We start from the raw sequence: 23,108 nt of genomic DNA, 5'->3' as shown, positions 1-23,108 counted from the left end.
TTATCCTTCTAGTCCCCCGACAATTAGCCAGCTCTCATTCCCGCTTGACAGGGTTGTGTATTTATGTACTAGTATCGCACTGCAGCGTCGCCCATATTATTACAAGAAGCAGGTATAACAGTCTTCCAAGAAAAAAATGTTACCTACTAAGATTTAGAGGGACAGGCAGCATGCAATGCATGAGTCGCAGGGGGCCTCCTGTGTTTCCGGCATGCGTTAATAGACCCAGACTGGGATTACTAGACGCGGGTCGCCAGTCGCGCCCGTAGATATGTCCAATAAATGATTGGATGGTAACACTAAAATGATGCTAGCAACATCCTTCAGTTGAAGGATAAATTGGTGGCACTTTACGGCCTACGCAGTATACTGAATCCAAAAAAATAAACTAAAATGTTTTCATTTGATTACAGATCATGCGGCGGGTCACCGACACATAGTCAAAGAGACGAATGTTCCCGCGAGGACGCCGCGTCCGTCAGCTCCCGCTCCTCCGCTCACGACTGAGCCCCGCCCCCCGCCCCCGCCCCGCGCGCGTCCGTGTGAAGTGACCCCGCAGTGATGTGTTCATTTACGACCACCACCAAAAATACTCACAAATTACAAAAAAAAATGACTTCCAGTCAATGGTATTCTATGTGCTAAAGGATTTCACGTGCCGAAAGTCTGATATTCCCTATATTTCACATTTTTTTATTCCCATATACAGGGTGTAACCAGAACGCTAGCAACAACAGGTGATAGTGCTGATGATTACCGATAAGATGCCGTAAAAAAAAAAAACAACCAAAAAAATATTTAAAAATCCTGTATTTTTTAAAAGTTCACAATATATTGCAAATAAAACACCTGACTGACGTTGGAGGTTAACGAACGTTCCGTAAATAGGTTACTCGAAGTCAATACTGCATCGTAGGTAGGGCATTGACCCGAGTTTTGCACGCTATACGATGCGGGTTTGAAAAATATATTAAATCACTATAATTGGCATTGGATTGTGTTAAGGTAGTATAATAATAACGCTAAGTTTTTGCTAGCGTTCTGGTTACACAATGTATTTAGCGATTTGGTAGCGCGCGCGATGTAGCAAAAGATCTGAGGCCATGTAAGTTTTCAAGTAAATAAACGTGGCATTTGAGTTTGCGTAAAACTGTCATTTAGTATGGACGAGCAAACGTCATAGTTTGACAACTCCATACAAAGGAAGATTAACGTAGCTTTCGCGTTTTTAAACGTGAGAACTTACACGGCTCAAGAAGGAACACATACTAGGGCACACTGATACCGATCGAAACTTCACCACCCTTTGTACTTAATACACTTAGTATGAGCATATTTCGACAACATTGGTAGATTTCGAGTGTCGAAGTTTAAGGTTTGAGTTCATCCATTTATCTACAGAAGCGGACAAGTTTGTAAAATAAAATCTGTTACAAATCAATTAATTTTGTTGAAATTTTTATCAAACGTTATAATGTAAAGGGATACTCAAAATCTATCTATGATGTCGAATAGTACAAACTCGAAATAAGGTTACAGATCTTTGAAAATACAACACGCGTGGCGTGAAGTGGTCGAACTTCTGACCAGGTGACATGGCGTGACTTCTGGTCGGGTGGCGTGGCGTGACTTGTCGTCAAGTGGCTTGGCAAACATTGGGTGTGGCGAAATCCTTAGTACATAGAATACGATTACTTCCAGTGATACGAGTAATTTGTGAATGACAAGTGATATTTTTTAATTAATGAAAACTATTTAGTTACGGACTAGTGTAGATAGGCAAGAACCGCGACTCCGCCTAGTCAACGACTTTCGTGCGGTTGGTGCGTTTCGTGCTGCAGTGTCGCGAAATGAAAAACGCATATTTTTAAAGTGAAATCGTTCTCAGTGCAAAAGTGATCTGTAAAATAATATTATCAACATAATTATTTTTTTGATTTTATGTCAAATTGCAATGTCATGTCAGATTTATTATTATCAGCCGAAATTAATAATAAGTGTAATGACTAAATATAATAAAAATTACTTCCCATGCGCCATTTTAACTTTAAGTGTCAAATGAGTACAATTTTAGTCCTTTTTATAAAGGTAAACCATACTTTTGACATGACAGTTGATCCATAGAGATAAAATGGCGCGTCAAAAGTCATTTTGTACAAACTATAATATTAAAATTTATCTGTAATCTATCGATAAGTTACGCAGCAACGTTGTTATTTGTCAAAATGGTTAATATATTGATAATAATCAACAACGTCGTTAAGTAACTTTTGACAAATTGATTATATTATTGATTTTTGGTTGATTATTAATTTTAATTGTGTGAAAAGAAAATCAAGATTGGTTACTACATGAATTGAGTCTAAAATGTAGCTGTCAGGATTAATATTGTCATATTAATGTAAACTTTTCTTAATTTTCTTAAATTTTTCTTTCTCTCTTCTTTTTTTTCTCTCTTCGTTTTTCTTGACAGTTACTTGTAATATTTAGTAAAAAAAGATATTAAATTGGTTTCAGTAGTATTGGATACTTTTGCATTGATAGCTTTAAAAAAACAGAGATGGTATGAGAAAATTAATGTTATGCAATGGGTTCTAATTTGGCGCTAGTAAACTTGTAAAGAGTTAAAACAATGCAATGAATTAAGAGAAGCATGTTAGGATAAAAATGGTAATCGATATTGGTTTAAAAGTCTTTTAACTGAATTTTGCGTTGCATATATTTGGGTAGGTATAAGAGTACCTCTTACCTTAAATACCTTCATAATTTTCTCTTCAGTTCTAGAACTTATAAAAACCTCGGGACTTTACCTACACTGGCGAGTCAATGTCTATTATTATTTTTTATTTTCATTATATTTTATTTATTAGTATTTGACACAGGCCGTCGTGGCAGCGTGACAAAGAGTTTTACAGTCCGTACAAAATGACTTCTCACGCGCCATTTTGACTCTTGAGGGTCAAAGGACCAAATTTGTACTTTTGACATGACATTTGACACAAAATTAAAATGGCGCGTGTGAAGTCATTTTTTACGCGTTATAAATCTTATAATATTTTCAAACCTTTGATTTTACGTCATCTCTAGTGCTCAAATACCTAATATTTGATAGATGTCGATTCAGGATCATACAGAGAGTTTTCTCAATGTAGTTTACTCTGATGTCGTCTTTCGTCAGTCATTTATCACAATCTGTGAACAAATTATTTGACAGTTATTTTGACAGCATTGTGAATCGCTAGCGCCAACTTAGCACCCATTTAACAGAAAGCTAAGAATGTATAGACGTAACTGCACTCAAAGATCGCCTATATTTACGCAAAAAAATGGTTTTACTTTTCTTTGTGTGCAGTTACCAATAAAATGCCATTATGAAAAATCGAGCCCTCGAAATTGTACTTAAAACTTGTTTGGATGATCTCATAAGTATATCCTTAATATCATTAAAATTTTCATTTTGGATGTATGGTACATTGGTTGTGGTGGCCCTTTTTATTAATAAATAAATATTGTTTGATTTAAGGTTGTCCGTCCATCGTTGTTAATAAATCCTTGGACAGAGCGGTGACCGTTGAAATACAATAAACAAAACATTTATGTGCCAAATTTGTATATAATGCATACATTTTGAGATGCCACTCACACAAAAGTACTCATACGGTTCGCCTTTTAAGGATTAAAATCGTACTTTTGGCATGATAGTTGACATTTTGAGCTAAAATGCTGAGTGAGATCTCAAAATATGATTGTCTCGCAAACAGCTTTAGATATTACTGATGATAGTTCCTAAACTAAGCTGACAGGATTAAAAATACTGCTGTTCTTTTCGGTAGTGCTCATTTTGAGAAGGATGGCACTACTTTTAGTTCTCTCAATTTGAGGTTGAAATCTAAAGAGAGCACTTTGACTTTGCTTAAACTTAAGTTTCAGTTAAAACGAGACAGATATATGCCAGCGGTATAACGCTGTCTCATTTTATCGGTGTCTTAAGTCTGAGCAAAGTCAAAGTGTGCTCTATAGATCTCAGCCTGAGTCAGTTTAGAGCTGATTTTTCAATCGCCATGTAAACTTTTTTGATACTTTGATTTCTAAAATAAAAAACTATATCAAAACGTTATCCTCAGCTAAATATTATTGTGGTGATTGAAAAATTGGTTTAAGTTTAGTGTACAACAAAATTAACGCGAGTTCTTTTAGAATACGGATATGTATATTTATCGATCGACAGAATTTCGAAATCAATTTTTTTAAATGATAGTTTTTTTTTAATATGCATATATGATACAACTAATTTTTTTACTATTTTCTTACAGAATAAAAATGTAACTTGTTTCGATTAATTTTGAGCGGTCACCGTACTTTTTAGATAAGTAAGTCTTTAAAACAAATAAAATCATTGTGAGATAATTTTGAAAAACAACTGACAAAGAATAGCACTTTTCCTTTTAAAATTACAATTGTTGCCATATTTCTATTTCTGTGTTACGAACAATTTGGTACTAAGGTATGTTTTGTAAGCACATATTTTATAACCCACCCTTAAAATGTTTTGATTTTCAAATACTTATATACATACATATAATATTTTTATTAAAATATTCGTTTAAACAAATATTTTTATCATATTTTTATTTTATTTTTATATCTTCTTTGATACGAACGTATATTATAATGTTTTTAGATGAAATTTTCAGGTACACATTTTGCAATTTTAGAGGAAAAACTGCGTTTTTAATGTTTTCCAATAAAGTTATCATTTTCTTTCGCCGTTTTCTCAAATAAGTTAGGATTCAAGTCAATATATAATATGTTGCGACACATATTATAAGTATTGCATTGCTAGGGCTCACATGTTCACAACCATCTTCAGTGGCTAGTATATACAGAGTGTCATATCTATTTGGGACAGTATGTGAATTTAAAAAAAAATACAATGATTGTGATTATGAAACATAAGTTGACCTTCGCTGACATTGTTGATTTCAGCAATTTTTTACTAAAAAGCAAAAAAAAATGATATCAAAATCACTAAATAAACTAATGAAATGAAATGATTTATTTGAAATGATTTACTAAGTAAACTTATTAATGAATTTTTGTAAAACAGCAAACAATGGTTGGAATGTAATGCTGTATTTATTAGCATATTTTTGGAATTGGCTCTTGGAGCCCTTTAACTTAGCAAAACACGAGATTTTTTAATTTTTATTTAAAATTTCATTAAAAAAAATTATGACGTCATAATTTTTTTGGGCATCGCTTGGCGGCACGGCTTTGCGTGTAGAGTGGTAACTAGCCACGGCCGGAGCCTCCCACCAGACCAGACCAGATAAAGTTTGCAAATTATAAAATTCCAAATTTTTCCTGGCGGGAATCGAAACCGGGTCTTCCCACTAAAAAAAAGTTTTTCTATATCACCTTTTTTGTAAGATTCCCCCATACTAGCCCAAATAAACAAAACACCCTAAAGACTGTTTAAAGTTTCGTGGCTCTTAAAATATGGTAGTTAATAAAATCTAGTCTGAATTTAACTATGAATTATATCGCTTTTTGAGAACTATGTACCTAAATGTGCCTACATTTTTTCGGTTCCACTATACATTGTATACCAAAGTTATATTAATAATTCGGTACTGAAAAGGCTTATAAGGGAATTCGCTATAGAATAAAATGTATTTTATGACAATGAAGTAAGGTTGATTTTATACTGACTCCTTTATAACGAAGCTTGGGATGCATTGCGCTCATCGAAATCATTGTTATTGGCTAAACTTATGGCGCATTCACATTAGGCCGGTAGCCGAATTTAACGTGCATTGTTACACATCTGTTAAACATCGGTTGACGAATTCGGCCACCGACTTAATGTAAATACGCCCTAACTGTACTTTGAGCCATGGGCAAGAGTGACGACTGATAGGGATTACGATCTCATTGCTATTATTGCATTAATAGTTTTGTAATCGGGTCAGTGAAAGTCTCGCTAAGCGTCGTTCATTGTAAAATTATAATTTGGACCAAACTGAAATAATTAAAAAATATTCAACTCGAAAGCGTGAGAAACCATAGTAATTCATTAGATATAATCTAAGTACTACTTGTTTTGCATGCGCTGCCGACATAGTGATAATGTTTAAAGCAAAATAAGCTCTCGCGCATATTAATACGGCATAAATTAGCATGCAAGGCTGGCCGAGAAGCTATCTCGAGGTACTATTGGTTCAAGATCGTTTTCGAGTTGTAAATCTACCTATTATTTATTATTATAAATCGATTGTATTACCAAGACAAAATAAATTCGTTGCGGGAATAATTAAAATTTCACGCTGTATCTAATACATTTCCGAAAATCGCAAATTCTAGATTCTAGAATTTAGAATATCATCTATTGTTAGCTGTTTCAGAACCGATTTACTATAAGATTTGAGTTTCTTCCACGCAGATGTCGGTCGCGTACATCAGTCGTAAGTATCTGTGACTGTAATTGGTGCTGATCCGGTTGTCCACTAACTAAATTAACAGGTCTAGAAGGAATGCTATGCTTTTCTATTGAGAATATTGTAAAAGAGATAGCACTAGTTTTAGACCTGTTGAATTAAGAGATTGTGTTCGTCACCAATATTCGTATTCGCGACTGTATATTGGCGTAGGAGGAATTCAGGTTTGTTAAGAAAAAGCGATGTCATTTTGTTTCTAACATTATTTTTAAGTTTTATTTTCTAAGTGAGCATTTAAGATATAAGTAACTTACGGAATACGAATTAAGGTACTTATTATTAAAATAAAAGAATCCATCGGATTTCTTAAATATATTAACAAGGAGACTGGTATGTACTTTATATGTAACGACAGATATCATGTAAAAATATATTTACATTCCCTTCTTAAGATGTTCTAAACCGTACTACCCCGGGTGTGTACAACATATTGTGTTGAAAATAAAAGAAAACCTATACAGTATTGAAATTTGTGTTTTATTGACACCACAATTACGGCCTACGCAGACAAGGGTCTATCCGCGGAGGACAAAAATGATTTCTAAGGCTGAAATCTATAAGCACTTTGACTTTGCTGAGACTTTAAAACGAGACAGCGTTATACCGCTGGCATAATTCTGTCTCGTTTCAATTAAAACTTAAGTCTAAGCAAAGTCAAAGTGCGCTCTATAGATTTAAACCTAAGAACAGCATCACATTTAACGCACATGATGGACTAATAATACGGCGAAAATCCGTGGTAAATGATGAGGGTCTTAATATGTCCTTCGCCGATAATAGCCCCTCGTCTATGCAAGACCTTAGTCATTTTTCCTTTTCTATACTAATAATATTATAAAGAGGTACTTTACCTCTGTAAGCTTGTTTATAGGAAGTAATCCCTAGACCTTATGAACTGATTTTGAAAATTCTTTTACCAGTAGCTACATCATTCTTAAGTGACATAGACTATATATATATTTTTTTAATTTCTTAGATTTTAGATTTCTCGCGATGTTTTCCTTCGCCGTTAAAGCAAGTAATACTTATTGCTATCCATTTCATTATACTTGGTGCGGAAAAGGATAGAAATAGATTTAGAGCTGTCAGTTTAGAGATACCTAAATCCCAATAATTATTCTAGCTATTAAAAAGAGGATAATATAATAAATATACAAGGTCATCAGGAAAAATCAATTTTTATTTCATACCTTTCTATGATCATGATTTGTTAAAAGCCAATCAGTTTATTAAGAAAAAATGTATATTACAGGATTTTAATATACTTAAGTAAGGTTTTTGAATAATTATATTATTTATTTAATACTGAAATACTATTTGCTAAAGTTGACATACTTAATTATTATGCTATTATTACAATGTGGCTAATTCTGTTGTACACTGGTATTTGATGGCAACTAAATTTTAGAGTATTCACGTCTTGCCTAGCTTTGAGCATAATGTTTTCTGTAAAGTGTCACTATTTAGTTTTATATAAAAATTCATTTTCTGTCCTTTTTAGCAATATTAAAAAGAAAAAGTTGCAGATACTATAAAAATTTAGAGAAAAACAAAAGAATTGACGCCAATATCTCTAAACTATAACTATAATGGCAGGTTCGAATGTATTACTATCCCTTTGATAATGTTCCCCGTAGAAAAGGATAGCACTATATTTAGACCTATCAATTAGTTTAGAGAGTGTGTTCAACAGAATTAGCCACAATAACGCTGAAATTTGACTTTTATTTACCATTTTAACATTCAGAGTCGATTATTACATCAATAGCGGCTAGACCTGCCCTCGACCCTGTGCCATGGCTTTTAAGCCGTGGCATTATTTATTATGGTTTATTTGTATTTTTATTAAGATATAAGTTAGCCCTTGACTGCCATCTCACCTGGTGGTACGTGATGATGCAGTCTAAGATGGAGCGGGCTAACCTGGATGGGGTATGGCAGTTTTTTATTAAAACCCATACCCCTTTGGTTTCTATACGGCATCGTACTGGAACGCTAAATCGCTTGGCGGCACGGCTTTGCCGATAGGGTGGTAACTAGCCACGGCCGAAGCCTCCCATCAGACCAGACCAGAGATTTAGAAATTATAAAATTCGAAACCTCTGCCGGGAATCGAACTAGGGACCTCCCACTAATAAGACCAACTTAAAACTACGCCAGGGAGGTCGTCAAAAAAAGTCTAAAACAAAACAAAACGCGCAAAACAATTAGTCCACTCTGAACACGAGGCGTATAACTACGCATTGTGCAAAAACAGTATTGAATCCTTAGTCTATGACATGCGCAAATTGAAAAGTTCAGTAGCAACTTCAGATTGGACTACTTGCTTTTCGCGTACTATAGCTATGCTAACCACGCGGTTGCTCCTGGCATGTTTTATAAATTATTTAGCTAACTTTCCTAATCTTAAGACTAAACAACCTTACTTAAGACTTACAGTGAATACAACTAATGCGACTTGCGCATCTGTTTATTATTCAAACATAACAGTTTCAGTTAAAACGAGACGGATTTATGTAGCGATATAGCGCTGTCTCGTTTTAACAGTGTCTTCAATTAGAGTAAAGTCAATAATCGCTCTATAGATCTTGGCTTAAAGTCATTCATCGAAAAAAGTATCGAGAAAATCGCAAAACTAGCCTATCCTATCATAACAGCTCCGCGATACAAATAAAATAACACTCTTCTAGTGATATAACTTCCTTCCCTTTGCATTATATGCCTATACCATGCCAGCCTATTACCTCTTATCGTATACAAAATAAAAGAAGAAACTCGTTTGGTGCCAGTGGCGCCGTATTTCATTTTTACAACAAAGTCGTGGCCTCAAAGTTAGCATTTATCTATACAGAAAACGCCTATTTCTCTATCAGGACGCTAGCGAAAACGGAAAGCTATTATTATACTACAAGTAAGTACCTAAACATAATCCAATACTATCCATTTGTCTCATACTTGTAGTTTTAGTGATTTGTATTGTTCAAATCCGCAATGTATAGTGTGCAAAACTCTCGCCTGCGACGCGGTATTGACCCCGCGGCACTTATCTACGCACCGCTCCTCTAGAGGAGCGGTGCGTAGATAAGTCAGATTAAGTGGTGAGTAGATAAGTAGCGTCAGTCAGATATTCTATTTGCAATACAGGACGACTCTCGGAACGTTCAGTTAGTCTGCGCGGTCCGCATCTCCCGCAGGAAGAAGTCGTCGAAGTTGAACTGGGATCATTTGTCCCAGAGCCCTAACTCTTTCATCTTCGCTTGGAAGTACTTCTCTAGCGTGTTCGCGCATCTGTGGGTGACAAGTAAAAAAAAATTAAAATGTTTTTCAATTTTCAAAATAACATAACTATACCAAATGGGGTATCAAATGAAAGGGCTTTACCTTTACATTCTAAAACAGATTTTTATGCATAATAGTGCAAAATGCCGAAAAAAATACCCGAGTACGGAACCCTCGGTGCGCGAGTCCGACTCGCGCTTGGCCGGTTTTTATTCTGGGGAAACACCGTCCTAATGGGATTTTTAAAAAACCTAATTCTATTAGATCAACTCCGTGCTTTGCATACATGACACAACAAGCAACGTAAAATGTTTGAAAAAAAATACCTATAATAATCCGTATCAGGCGAGTTGTAGAGGCGACAGTTGGAGAAGATTCGCGCCATATCCGCCACGAACAGGCGTCGCGACGCGTAGTAGCGCGCCTTGATGCGCTCGCCCATCGTGCGCAGATCTATACAAATAAATACAATAATGTCTGTCTATTATTTCGAAAAAATACGTGAATTCTCTTGGAATACTTGACAAAAGCGAACCTGTCTTTTTTTAAATAAGAAAATAGCGAGCAAAAGAGCACGCTGGTCACCTGATAAGTGATTACGGCCACCAATGAACACTTGCAGCATTAGAGGAACCGCCAAAGCGTTGCCGGCCTTTCAGGAATTAGTTGATCCCTCTCTTGAATAACCCCGGATTGTGTAAGAAAAACGTTTTCATCGTTATCGTAATCGACAGCAAATTCTGCCTTTTGATTGGTTGATTCGCTGTTTACATTTTTTCACAGCCAATCAAGGGGCAGAATTCTTTACCGATTACGGTAACGAGGAATACGTATTTCTTACACAATTGGGGTGCAAAAAAAACACAGAAATTATAAATTTTACTTACCCATAGGATATTTGATATGATCGTAGTAATCAGGAACTTCAGCCTTATCTACGGGCTTCAGAAAAGGCCAGGCCGCCGCGTGGTTTTTTACCTGAAATAAAAAACACATGTAAAGGGAGATAATGTTTCTCGCATCAGTCAGCATTTTGTAACCTAAACACGAAAACGTCGGCGGTTGACAACTACGCCGTCGTATAGTGCAATATCTTTTATGGTTCCGTATCTAAAAAGGAAAACTGAACCATTATATCATCGCTTTGTCTGTCTGTCCGTCTGTCGTGTCTGTCATGAAAACCTATACGGTACTTCTCATAGACCAAGAATCATGAAATTTGACAGGTAGGTAGGTCTTATAGCACAAGTAAAGGGAAAAATTCGCAAACCCTGAATTTGTGGTTTAAAACTTAATTTACTAAACACATATAGATGGCGCAGTTCGTTATAAGCTTGGAGTGTTCTACATAAAAATATTACATTTGCCTTGTATTGCAATACCAGTGTATAGAAGTTAATGATTGTATACATACCGCGTGTAATATGGTGCGCAGAGCGGAGGGGTCTGGCTCTGGATCGGGAGCCGCCCTGGTAGCGCGCGCCTCGCGCCAGCCCGCGTCTCTGACCCCTGGGATGCAGTCAATTGGGATGCTGCGGACCTAACAGAGTAACGGGGGTTTTCAGGGCATCACAGAGACGGTTTACAGGTCGTGTGGAACTGAATGGGGATGATGAGTAGGTCAAAAAAAATATTCTTAGTAATTATTAGATAGTGTATTCCAAAATTCGTAAAATCCCTATTCGATCTTTTATAGTGTTAAGTTTGTTAACCATTTTAAATTATTGATTTATCTAAAATAACTATTACTAAAGTACTTATATCTAATTATGTTTATCGCTTTTTGACAATTTTATCTATTATAATATAATGTTTACTTGGCGCACTACAAACGCTGTGGACACTTGTCATTGATATACATATCAGTGTATGTAATAGTTTGTAAGTATATACTTATAGTATAATGTAAAATATGTATATTGTAAGTGTTCTTTAATAAATAAATAAATAAATTGTAATTTGACTAATTGTTTATACTTACGCCCTCTTTGAAGCAAGTTAGGCCAGGGTGCACCTTTCGCACTTCTTTTTGTCGCATATCTATTAATTTTTTCACTATCTGCAAAAAAAAACCACAATCACACTAATAAGTAGGTATTATAAAAGCGAATGTTTGTGTGTATGTTCGTTACTCTTTCACGCATAAACTATACTAGACGGATTCGGCTGAAATTTAGTGGATATAGATACAGATTAGCACATAGCCTACTTTTTATCCCGGAAAATCCAAGAGTTCCCACGGGATTTCGAAAAACCTAAATCCACGCGGACGAAATCACGGGTACCAGCTAGTTTTATAATAAACGCAGTTTTCTTTAACGTATGTGTGAAATTTGTAACAGTCACGCTAACAGAATTTTCTCTATGGAGTACCTGCATATTATATCGTCTTGGCGGGGGCACTGCCGTGCCCCCTGATACAATTTTCAAGGTATAAAGATTGGACTGATTTGTTTCCCAGGCATATTAGTCCGAACGAAAATTATTATCCTATAGATGAATGCATATAAAAACTGCTCACTATACATTTACTACTACATTTTTGGTTTTGTTCGTTGGAACTTGTTAGTTATTAAGAAGTAGAAGTTGTTATATGATGATTAAGTTAAGATCGCCCTTCGGTTTTGGCAGAGCGAAGTAAGTAGCCATAGAAATAGTGATTAGCGTATGTTTAACGCACCTCTTTCTGCCTGCGTATGACGGCAGTGAAGTGGGTATAAACAATTCGCGGGTTAAGCTCGCAGTGCATCAACGTAGCGCCTTCATAGTCCTTGATGTAGCCGGAGTACATCGTGCGCGGCAGCTTTATGTCTTTACTGAAACCCTGCTTTTTGAAGTAGCCTGCAATTCATACACATTATTAGCATTGGAATTTATATTCAAGATAGGGGCTTCTTTAGACTAGTCAGATACCATGTGTCATATTTTATCTTATGCAATGCATTGAAGCAATATGATACATGTTGTATGAATGGTCCGCCAAAGTAGCCCCTGTCTCAAAAAAAAAACAAAATAAAATCATTTATTCAAAATACGTACTATTGGACACCTTTTGTTAGTCCAATTTTTTTAGATTTGAAAGATTATATAGTGGTGATAATTAATTACGTAAACTTAAACCTTATTAATGAAATTTGATAGTCACAGAGTTAGCTTACACCCTGGGGACGGACATAGGCTATTTTTATCCCGAAAACTAAAGAGCTCCCACATTTTTTTTAAAACCTAACTCCACACAGACATAGTCACGGGTATCATCTAGTAATAGATATTGGATATCAGCTTCAAGATAAAAGAAATAACCTTAATTAACTTACCAATAGCGAACTCATCGGCGAAGGTGAGGAAATGCAGGATGTTGTTCCGGATGTGGTAGTCCTTGAGGTGGTTCATAAGATGCGTGCCGTAGCCCTTCACTTGCTCGTTAGAGGTCACCGCGCAAAACACTACCTCACTGAAACCCTACAAAAATATTTTTAGGGTTCTGTACCTCAAAAGGAAAAAAAGGAACCCCTATAAGATGACTTTGTTGCCTGTCTGTCCATCTGTCGCGTCTGTGAAGAAAACCTATAGGGTAGGTACCTACTTCCCGTGGATCTAGAATCTAGATTCTAGAATCATGACATTTGGCAGGTAGTTAGGTCTTATAGCACAAGTAAAAAAACCCGAAAACTGTGAATTTGTGGTTACTATCAGAAGAAAATTAAAATAAGGGGTTTACTTGTACACTCTAAAACAGATATTTACTTATTGCATGCATAATAGTTTTTAATTTATCATGCAAAATGTCGAAAAAATACCCGAGTACGTAACCCTCGGTGCGCGAGTCTGACTCTCACTTGGCCGGTTTTTTTAAGATTTCGTATCTCCAGAGAAACTATCCGCATTAACAAGTGGATGAAGTCAGGGGCAAAAGCTAGTAACAAATAAATGATCAACCATTTACCTGCGAATGAAAAGTTCTAAAGCAGATTCCACCAATTGGCCTCCCTTCTTTTATCAAAGCCAAAGTTTTGTGTTTGCTAAAAGAAAAACCGTTTTTTAACACATTTCTTTCAAAAATACTTCTTTTCTCACTTTACATCAAAGAAAGTATTTATTAAATTATTTGTACCTAATTATGTAATACTCACGGATCGAAAACTAGTTGAGAAATATACTCTTTAGTCATTTCAGGTAACTGGTGAGAAAATACGTTATGGAGACCTAGAACAAAAATTACATATATTTTTTTTACAATAAACAAAATTTTTTTTTTACAAATTATGTACATTACAAAAATCCCGAGGGAACTGTTTGAAATTCCGGCCATAAAATATCTCCAGGGTAACTATATCTATACCAAATAGATGAGCATCTTCGTCCATATGGATTTAGGTTTTTAAAAATCCTGTGGGGGCTCTTTGATTTTCTGAGACCAAAAGTAGCTTATGTTCTTTCCCAGGCTGCAAGCTATTGTTAAATTTCTTCAATATTGGTTTAAATGATGGGTCGTGAATAGCTAGCAGACAGACAGACTTTCCCATTAAAATAGTATGGATATTTATATAAGAACTCTGAAAATCATCAGCTTTGGAGTTTGATCTAATTTAGTAGGAATTGTAATTTTTAGTGGTTGGTATTACGAATTTAGAAAAATCTTACCGATTAACCATAGCATGGTTTGTTTATTAACCGGCCCAGTTAAGGAGTTGCCGATGACGTGGAACTCTATTAGCTTCCGTTGCTCCTCCAATTTGGCCGCCTCATCGCGCGGCGCTTGCATTTGGAATAGAGCCTTAAAACACAAAACAATACTGATCATTTCGTTCTTGCTTTCTGGAACTGGCAAAGATTCTCATAATATGGTATTTGCCTGTCAAAAATAAATTATTTCGTAGTGATTATCGAATAAAGGGTTTTCCAAAATACGTTAAATCCACGTCTATTGTTAGTTTCAAGTGTAATAACCATTTTAAATAATCGATTATACTAAAAAAGGCCAATCAAATCAAAAGCAATTCAAAAGGACTTGTAAAAGTCTACTTGAATAAAAATCTATTCTTAACTATTTCTCATTTTCAAATTCTAATTATTTTTATTCAATTAGACTTTTACAAGTTCTTTTGAATCGTCAAAAGCATCTACCACTGGTTCGGAATGCCTTTCCTACCGAGAAGAACCAGCAAGAAACTCGGCGGTTGCTCTTTTCAAAGATTTGATACACAATATTATGCCATGTATAAAAAGCAATTTTACCGCACATTGCTGGAGCGAGCTGCAGGTCAAATCCACGCTTTTTTATCATTTACATAATCTTCGATTGAATAATATGCTTTTCTCAGTAGCATATTTTTAATAGATTTTTTGAACCTGTGTAAAGGCAAGTCCAAATTGATTGAGGAATTTTGTTATAAAAGATTATACCCATTCCCACAAATGACTTTTGGACCTTCTTGAGCCGAAGCGTTTTAATTCCCAGAGTAACTCACATCAGGCCCGCACATATAGTTGGGGTCGGTGATGGTGGCCACTATGTCAGCGACGGTGCGCTCGCTGACGTCATCCGTGCCGTCATATATGGAGTCATCCAATCTCCGTCTCTTGCAGCCCTGATCTCCGCTGCGTACTTCGGACGATCGCTTCAGATCTTCACGTTTTATTGAACCTGAAGGGGATTTTTTAATTTTATTCAGATACAAGTTAGCCCTTGACTGCAATCTCAACTGGTGGTAAGTGATAATGCAGTCTAAGATGGAAGCGGGCTAACCTGCAAGGGGTATGGTATCCCGTCGCGTTCTGAGTTTATGTAGGCGAGCTCGTTTAAGTGCGTGCGTGTATACTTTTACTATTTTTAACTTACAAATAAATAAATGTTACACAAGTAGATACTTTTGGTTTCAGAGTGAATTACTTGTTTTTACTTACACGAAGAAAGTGAAACTGTAGTGAAACCATCTTTGCTCTCGCCCGTTGCAGTGACGCGTTCGAACTCGCCTCGTCTATTGGCTGTGTAATCGAATAGAGAAGCGATTACGATTACATGTTTTGTATCGATAATCGAGTCGCTAACACATCGCGCAACGTATCGAATAAATATTGAAAGATAAATAACGTACTCGAACACATACGAAGCATGTGGAACGCCCTTCCGGCATCAGTTTTTCCTTCCACCTATAATATGGGTACCTTCAAGTCAAGAGTGAATAGGCAACTTCTAGGCAAGCGCGCTCCATCTTAGGCTGCATCATCACTTGCTAGCGGGTCTGATTGCAGCCAAGCGCTAGTCTATATAATTAAAAAAAAAACCTCACATGTTCCCAATTTTCAATACGAGTCTGCTTATTTTAAACTGCAACTTGTAGCCTTTCAATAACAATTTGAAAATTATAGGAAAACCTGAACAAAAAATCTGGAACAAACTACGATAAAAAAAAACTACGTAAAAATTTGACGAGTATGCGCGAGCTGTAAGCAGCAAGTTGCGATTAGGTAGTTATTAAACGTATGAGTGAAATAGAAAATAGTATATACGTATTAGTTCATTGATTTTTCGTCTTTAATGCTTTTAAATACGAAAAATCAATGAATTTACTATTAGTTTTGAAAAAAAAAAATATTATTGTTTGTTACTAGATGATGCCAGCGACTTCATCTCCCGGGATTTAGGTTATTTAAAAATCCCGTTGGATCTCTTTGATTTTCCAGGATAAACAGTAGCCAATGTCTGACCCTGGGATGTAAACTATGTACAAGATTTCATCACAATTCGTTAAACTGTTGCCCCGTGAAAAGCTAGCAGTAAGCAGACAAACAGAGAGACATACAGACACACTTTCTGCCCTTCATATTGAAAACACAGCACTTGCAAAATAACGGTTCGGAGAAATGGACACTCAAGGAGCTTTCCGACATGACAAAAAAAAATCAGGTTTTTTTTAAATTCAATTCAATTTTCTTTATTGCGAATTTGGGTTAGTTTATTATTTATTGGAAATATGTTTTTTGCTAAGGATTTTGGCATATTTGTTTCTCTGAACCGTTATTTTGCAAGTGCTGCATATCAATATGAAGGGCAGTTTTCGCATTTATAATATTGTGTAGTATGGATATGGACAGTAATGTACTCACGGGTTTTGTTATCTATGATAGATTGTAAATGGTTGGGAGGTTGTTGCTTGTAGTCAGGGTCCCAGATGGGCGAGTTCACACTGAAGATTTCCTCTTCCAGTAAACTCAGGAAACGCGGGAAGTGGTTTAGCACTAGTACCTAAAATAAATCAAGAATTTTTTTGACTACAATTTTATTGACTAGGGATTTGAAGTCTAGAATTGTTTAATCTCAAACCTCAGTGCGCTTTACGCTTTGAACCAGTTTATCGAAGTTAATATTTGTGTTTATGGTCGAATGGCGTAATTTGATATCAAATACATGTTAAAGTAACTTCAATGTCAGATTTTTTAACATCACAACTTTCACTTAAACACTGGAATTTAGTAAAGATAGGGGCTTCTTTATGGGACCATTCAGACAACATAATATGTCATACTAGAGGATGCCCGATACTTCGTCCATGTGGATTTAGGTTTTTAAAGATCCCTTAGGGATAAAAAGGTACCTATATATCCGTCTGTGGGATATAAGCTAATTCTGTACATTTTTTACTTTACAACACAAATTTCATCAGAATCGGTAAAACTGTTGGGCCATAAAAAGGTAGCAGACAGAAAGACAGACACTTTCGCATTTATAATATTAATATTAGTATGAATTCAACCTTTAGGCGATGCATTAAGGTTGAACGTGAAACGTGTCTTCTGAATGGTCTCCTAAAGAAGTCCCTATCTTGACTATGTTAGATTAAAAGCTTGGTAAGTACTAAAGTCTTTTTAATAGATTTACAAAGGATTTGTTTTAGAATTTACAAAGAATTTCACAGGTCCAGATAATGGTCCTTTGAGCTGGATATTCTTCCTAAATAAAATTAAAAAAATTACCCTTTTTTCTGGTGGCATTCTGTCCCTCTCGGACCGGCATTTGTCCATCAACTGTCGACAAACAGACTTGAATACTGCACGCAACAACGTGCGACCGAATACGACGGACGTTTCGTAGTGCGGTAGAGAATCGCAGAATGCTGGGACGTGACAGAATACTAGCCATCTGGAAGACAACATAGTGGTACAGTAAATTTAAAAAAAAAATATGAAGTGTTTGTAAAGAATGTTCTGTAGTTGATTGAAGTGATATTTCTAAACGTAAAAAAAAATCGAAGTCATATTCAATGATAAAGCTAAAGTATTAAATACAAATAAAATCATATGAAGACTTAGATAAAAATCTCTCAAATATTTTGTACTTTTGGTTTCAAAATCTATGCTAAACTATGTCAAATTTTGAAATGTAAACTAAAGTTAGCTGTTATGAATATGAACTTAAGTTACCTGGTATAATTTATTTGATATGTCGAAATATCTTCCGGGTTTGATACTTGCTGAAAGATTAATATAGGTTAACAAGTGTTTAAAGAATTCAACTTACAAAACAATTTTTTTTAGATTAATATGTGGTTAAAAATAATAATAATTGATCTTACCAGTTTCCTAACACTGGGTGTTTCAAAATTCCAATGGTTGAAGCAATGTAGGAACATCTTAGCTAAGTCATACATGGTCTGCCATTCCCTCTGCGGTAATGTATTGAACTTGTACAGAACGAAGTTTGTGATAGCTTTGGCTATGGAGGGCCTTTCGAAAGGAGGTTGGCCGAGAGGACCCTCGATTTTGGGCTGTGTTTGAGTTAGGATGCATTTTCGGAGGAGCTACAAAGAAAAGTTGACAATCAAACGAAAACAAAAAAAAAGCACTTTGATACAGTCTACTTTTTAGTGAAGTTTTTAGTAAAGTAAAATTAGCTCAAATTGCTGCCAATCTCTATCCATACTAATATTATAAATGCGAAAGTGTGCCTGTCTGTCTGTCTGCTACCTTTTCACGGCCCAACAGTTTAACCGATTCTGACGAAATTTGGTACAGGGTTAGCTTATATCCCGGGGACGGACATAGATTACTTTTTATTCCGAAAAATCAAAGAGATCCCACGGGATTCCCAAAAACCCATCCACTTAACCGTTACCGAGGTAGTTTGCGTCCCTGTAATTGGCATAGGCAACTTTTTATCCCGGAAAATCAAACAGTTCCCACAGGATCTTTACAAACCTAAATCCACGCGGGCGAAGTCGCGGGCATCCTCTAGTTCTCTAATAAGCAATAACACTACAAGAAGAAAAAGAAAATAACATTTATATCAACAGGCATTTACTTTAAAAATATTCAAAATATAACTGAATGATGCTTACTTTGAACAGATAATAATACACCCGTTTGGTGTCGAGATCATCCTCCCTGTGCATAGACATGAATATATTCTCCACGTCAACCACTGCACCCAGTAGTTTATTTACCTCCGTTACCGAAAGGCCTTGTAGATGGGTTACATGTTTTTCTATAGCAAAAAACATTAGAATTGAGTATTTTTGGTGTAATAGTTTTTTTTTTTTGTAAAGTAAAATTGCAATCTGTGCCATATATATTTTAGACTTTAACAAATATCACTCTGAAAACTATTCTGGTTTTTTATAGGTCGCGACAGATCGAGATGGCAATCGGGGTATGAGGCGGGAACCCCGCAAACCCGCACGTCACCCACGGTCACCCGCACTGGGTTAGCGCGGAGACTGTGCAGATGTGCCGGGCGTCTCCACGCCGATTGCCATCACGACCGGTCGCGTACTTTACTTATGAGGCTTATTTCTATTTTTGTAATAATTATTGTTATAATTTTGTAATAATTATTCCGTAAACAGGTCCAATAAAAAATATGAAATTTTGACTTGTTGACCATTTTGAAAGTTTATTTTATATGTATAATTAACTAGTGACCGGCAATGGTTTCGCTTGGCGAAAATATAAGTCCTACGGTTTGGGCCGGCACTGATGAGTCAGGACTGGAAGTTTAGCAAATTATATTTACCTAATATATGATTGCAGTTACGACATGGGTCTGTAAAGCTGGCTAAGGGTTGATTGTCAGCCCTGCTTCCCTTGCCTGTCTGCTGCGCAACTGGGGTCTTCCAGCCATTGCACGCACAGTCTGGGGTCTGTGGATAAGAAACTAAATCATTTCTGCATCTAAATCATCTAAATCAAATCTGTTTATATTTTCATATTAGAAACATTTCCATAACAAAGATTTTTTAAGACTGATACAATCAAAATTGTTTATATAATATACTTTCTATAATATACTGTAGTTAAACAACAAACATCAAAACAATGATTTATAAAATAGTTTGTAAGCCATGTCCAAAAGAAACGAACATTTTTTGGGTTTTTTTCATGGTTTATTGCTACATTCTGACTCTTTTTTTTTTCTCTCTTCATATCTCTGCCATCTGCGATCAGTCCTTGGACTATGAACAGATTTGAGGACCTTAAATGTTTAACAGTTCTAACTCTGAAATAACAGCAACATTCTAACACTGAAAAGAAATATTTCATAGGTACACCCAAAAAAGATGTTCATGAATGTACAGAACCCTAAAAGAGTGAGGTTTCGACACACACTTAACTGGTATCATCAAAATCTTTAATTAATGGTTTTTTTAAACTTATAAAAGCAAATCTAAAATTGATTTGTATTTATATATTGTTGAATTACTTGGTTGCTTGACTGACTGGATTTTTGGCAGTTTGCATGCATTGCTTGATTATGAATAACTTACTTGGCAAGCAGAGTAGATGGCCAATTTGAGCAGTTTCTTGTTGTGTGGCCAGTTGTAGACCTGGTTCTTCCTCTGTTGTATACGCTGAAGGTTTGACTGCCTGGACGCCTGGCCCTCACTGCTGGCGGGCGTCGCCGCATTGCTTGATGATGCATCATCTGCCGTGACACTTGATGATGCTTTGAAACAAGAAAATTGAAATGTTTGCAAACATTCTCAGTGTTTTCTATTCTGATGACTGATTATAACTAACTAGCTGACGCCCGCGACTTCGTCCGCGTGGATTTAGGTTTTTCGAAATCCTGTGGGAACACTTTGGTTTTCTGGGATTAAAGTAGCCTATGTGCTAATCCAGGATATTATCTATCTCCATTCCGAATTTCAGCCAAATCCGTCAAGTAGTTATTGCGTGAAAGAGAAACATACACACACACATACAAACTTTCGCCTATATAATAAGTGTGATTAGTGTGATTATATACCTAACTATTATCTACACTAATATTATAATGAGGTGAAATTTGTTAAGTTTGGATGTAAGGGGTAATCTCTGGACTAATGATCCAATCCTGTAATCCTTTCAGCAAAGGTTGCCTGGTAGAGATTACTCTAAGCAATAAGGCCGCCTTTGCACACAATTGTTTTTTTGTTTTCTTCCTTCTGTGTCGTTCGTTTACATGTTTTTGTGTGCAATAAAGACTTCTATCTATCTATCTATTGTTTCATTAGCCACAGACAGATAGCTACACTATCCCCGAGTGCTACAGGCTATAAATTTTACCATGCAGATGTTTAAGTTGCAGGAAAACCTTTGTTATTTACAATTTTACTGTGTTTATCTGCACACTAAGGCCACATCTAAACATTTTTGAAATACATAGCAAAATTGCAGTACTGGCACGAATTAGACCTGCCTCAGTCTGGCAAACAGCCTGAGTGCTTTAAATACATTTAGACTAGTTCTCTTCTGGAAACAACCGACACAAGACTATATTTTGTAAAGATCCTTGCAGATTTATGTTTAGCAGACAATGGATGTCTATTAGTTGGAACAACAATGATGATAATTTCACAGCTCTATTTAATTAGATTTATTTACTTGTACGAAGTGAGGACGGTGGGGGTGTCTATCACAGATTCTTCTCTCTGGGCTGGTTTCCGCACTTAAATCCATCACGGATATTCTCAGTAGTAAACCTTTAGCTTCACTGGCTATAGCAACACATAGCGGCAGTGGTAATAGCAGACAACCTAAGGTTTGACTGCTGTGCTGTTCTGTTATAGCTCTTGTCCCTGTGACCAAGTATTGGGGAGTTCTTGCTGGCAGTGTCCACCATCAGCTATCAACTATTGATATACCTATTTATCTCTTTTTAACCCCCAACCCAAAAAGAGGGGTGTTAAAGTTTGACGTTTGTATCTGTCTGTGGCATCGTAGCTCCTAAATTAATGAACCAATTTTAATTTAGTTTTTTTGTTTGAAGGTGGCTTGAACGAGAGCGTTCTTAGCTATAATCCAAAAAAATCAGTTCAGCCGTTTGAAAGTTATCAGCTCTTTTTTAGTTACTGTAACCTTCACTTGTCGGGGGTGTTATAAATTTTTAATTTACACTTGTATTGACATCGAATCATAATATATCGATAGTAAGTTTCTTGAAGGAGAAAATAGCCGACAGCTATTCGCTTCCCCGCCAGCGACGAGCATGTGCCTAGTATCTAAAGATCTTTTTACGTGACACCAGTAATAGTTAATAATTAATATAGAATTGTTTATTTACCTTCGTGAGCGTGTGTTTGCGAAGAATCAGCCTCGGTCCCTGTCATGGCAATGTCAGCTATCTCGTCTGACAACTGGGAAGACATGATACGCGCTACACCTTCCACACACACAAATTCCACTACTTAACAGCTCAACAACAGATCATAGTGGTAAACATTTTTTGTCTAGCATAAAAAGAAAATAAGATAATAAGAATACTATGATAAAAAAAGCTTTGGAAGGAAAGACGCGATAAATTAGTAGGACGCAATTTTGCTTGGTTGAAATGACATTGACAAATGTGAAATGACAATTATTGATGTAGAGGCACTGCGAGTAATCATTTTAGAAGCTACGCGTGCCACGACGTAGCGTAATTCGTTAGTTGCATCTAGCCCGTTGTATCATGTTGACGTTTACAAATTGTAACTTAAAATTGTGAATTATAATATATATTTTTTTAGTGTTCATTTCTTTTGTTTTTATTACTACCCTGGTAGAGAACACGGCGCTATATATACATCAAATATCTGTACAAATATACCTGTACATTGGTGACCCCGACTTTGAACTACCAGGGTAGCGCGTGTTAATTTTCTTAATTAAAATAAAGTAAAGTAACGTAAGCTAGGGCAACTCAAATTAACACGTAGGAAGTGAAAAACTAAAAAACTTTAAAAATGGCGCAACCTACGACAGTAGTGAAGGATGAAGACACGTATCTAGCGTCGATATCTATCACGTCGAAGATCCCGGAGTTTTGGACCGACCAACCTAGGGTCTGGTTTATCCAGCTGGAGGCAATACTGG

General features: G+C 36.0%; 2 protein-coding genes across 7 annotated transcripts in view; one reads left to right on the top strand and one right to left on the bottom strand.

Moving 5' to 3' along the window:
- LOC123876287 (protein goliath) overlaps positions 1 to 6,966 on the top strand; it is a 97,348-nt gene extending 90,382 nt beyond the window's left edge. For all 5 annotated transcript variants that reach the window (XM_045922497.1, XM_045922493.1, XM_045922496.1 and 2 more), the window contains one exon: positions 414 to 6,966. In XM_045922497.1, coding sequence (XP_045778453.1) covers positions 414 to 507 — 94 coding nt within the window. In that variant the 3' untranslated portion in view covers positions 508 to 6,966. The remainder of the gene's footprint in view (positions 1 to 413) is intronic.
- A 1,685-nt stretch (positions 6,967 to 8,651) lies between these two features.
- Positions 8,652 to 22,599, bottom strand: LOC123876284 (histone acetyltransferase KAT2A). Of its 2 annotated transcripts, none has more exons than XM_045922489.1 (21): positions 22,318 to 22,599; positions 20,540 to 20,718; positions 19,789 to 19,915; positions 19,115 to 19,260; positions 18,353 to 18,577; positions 18,201 to 18,250; positions 17,754 to 17,919; positions 16,887 to 17,025; positions 15,684 to 15,764; positions 15,248 to 15,423; positions 14,421 to 14,553; positions 13,910 to 13,982; positions 13,723 to 13,798; positions 13,094 to 13,238; positions 12,457 to 12,617; positions 11,758 to 11,835; positions 11,191 to 11,316; positions 10,664 to 10,754; positions 10,103 to 10,229; positions 9,637 to 9,785; positions 8,652 to 9,345 (listed from the first exon to the last, which is right to left on the bottom strand). In XM_045922489.1, exons 1-20 carry the CDS (start codon positions 22,400 to 22,402, stop codon positions 9,719 to 9,721), a joined length of 2,451 nt encoding a protein of 816 aa, XP_045778445.1. In that variant the 5' UTR covers positions 22,403 to 22,599; the 3' UTR covers positions 8,652 to 9,345; positions 9,637 to 9,718. The 2 variants fall into 2 exon arrangements, with proteins under 2 accessions (XP_045778445.1, XP_045778444.1); XM_045922488.1 differs by having other exon boundaries at positions 9,334 to 9,563; positions 9,612 to 9,785.
- Between the last annotated feature and the right edge of the window lie 509 nt (positions 22,600 to 23,108).

This window comes from Maniola jurtina, chromosome 21, assembly GCF_905333055.1.
Source record: "Maniola jurtina chromosome 21, ilManJurt1.1, whole genome shotgun sequence".
NCBI lineage: Eukaryota > Metazoa > Arthropoda > Insecta > Lepidoptera > Nymphalidae > Maniola > Maniola jurtina.
Note: the sequence above shows the minus strand (reverse complement) of the source record. Positions and strands in the feature narration are given on the sequence as shown.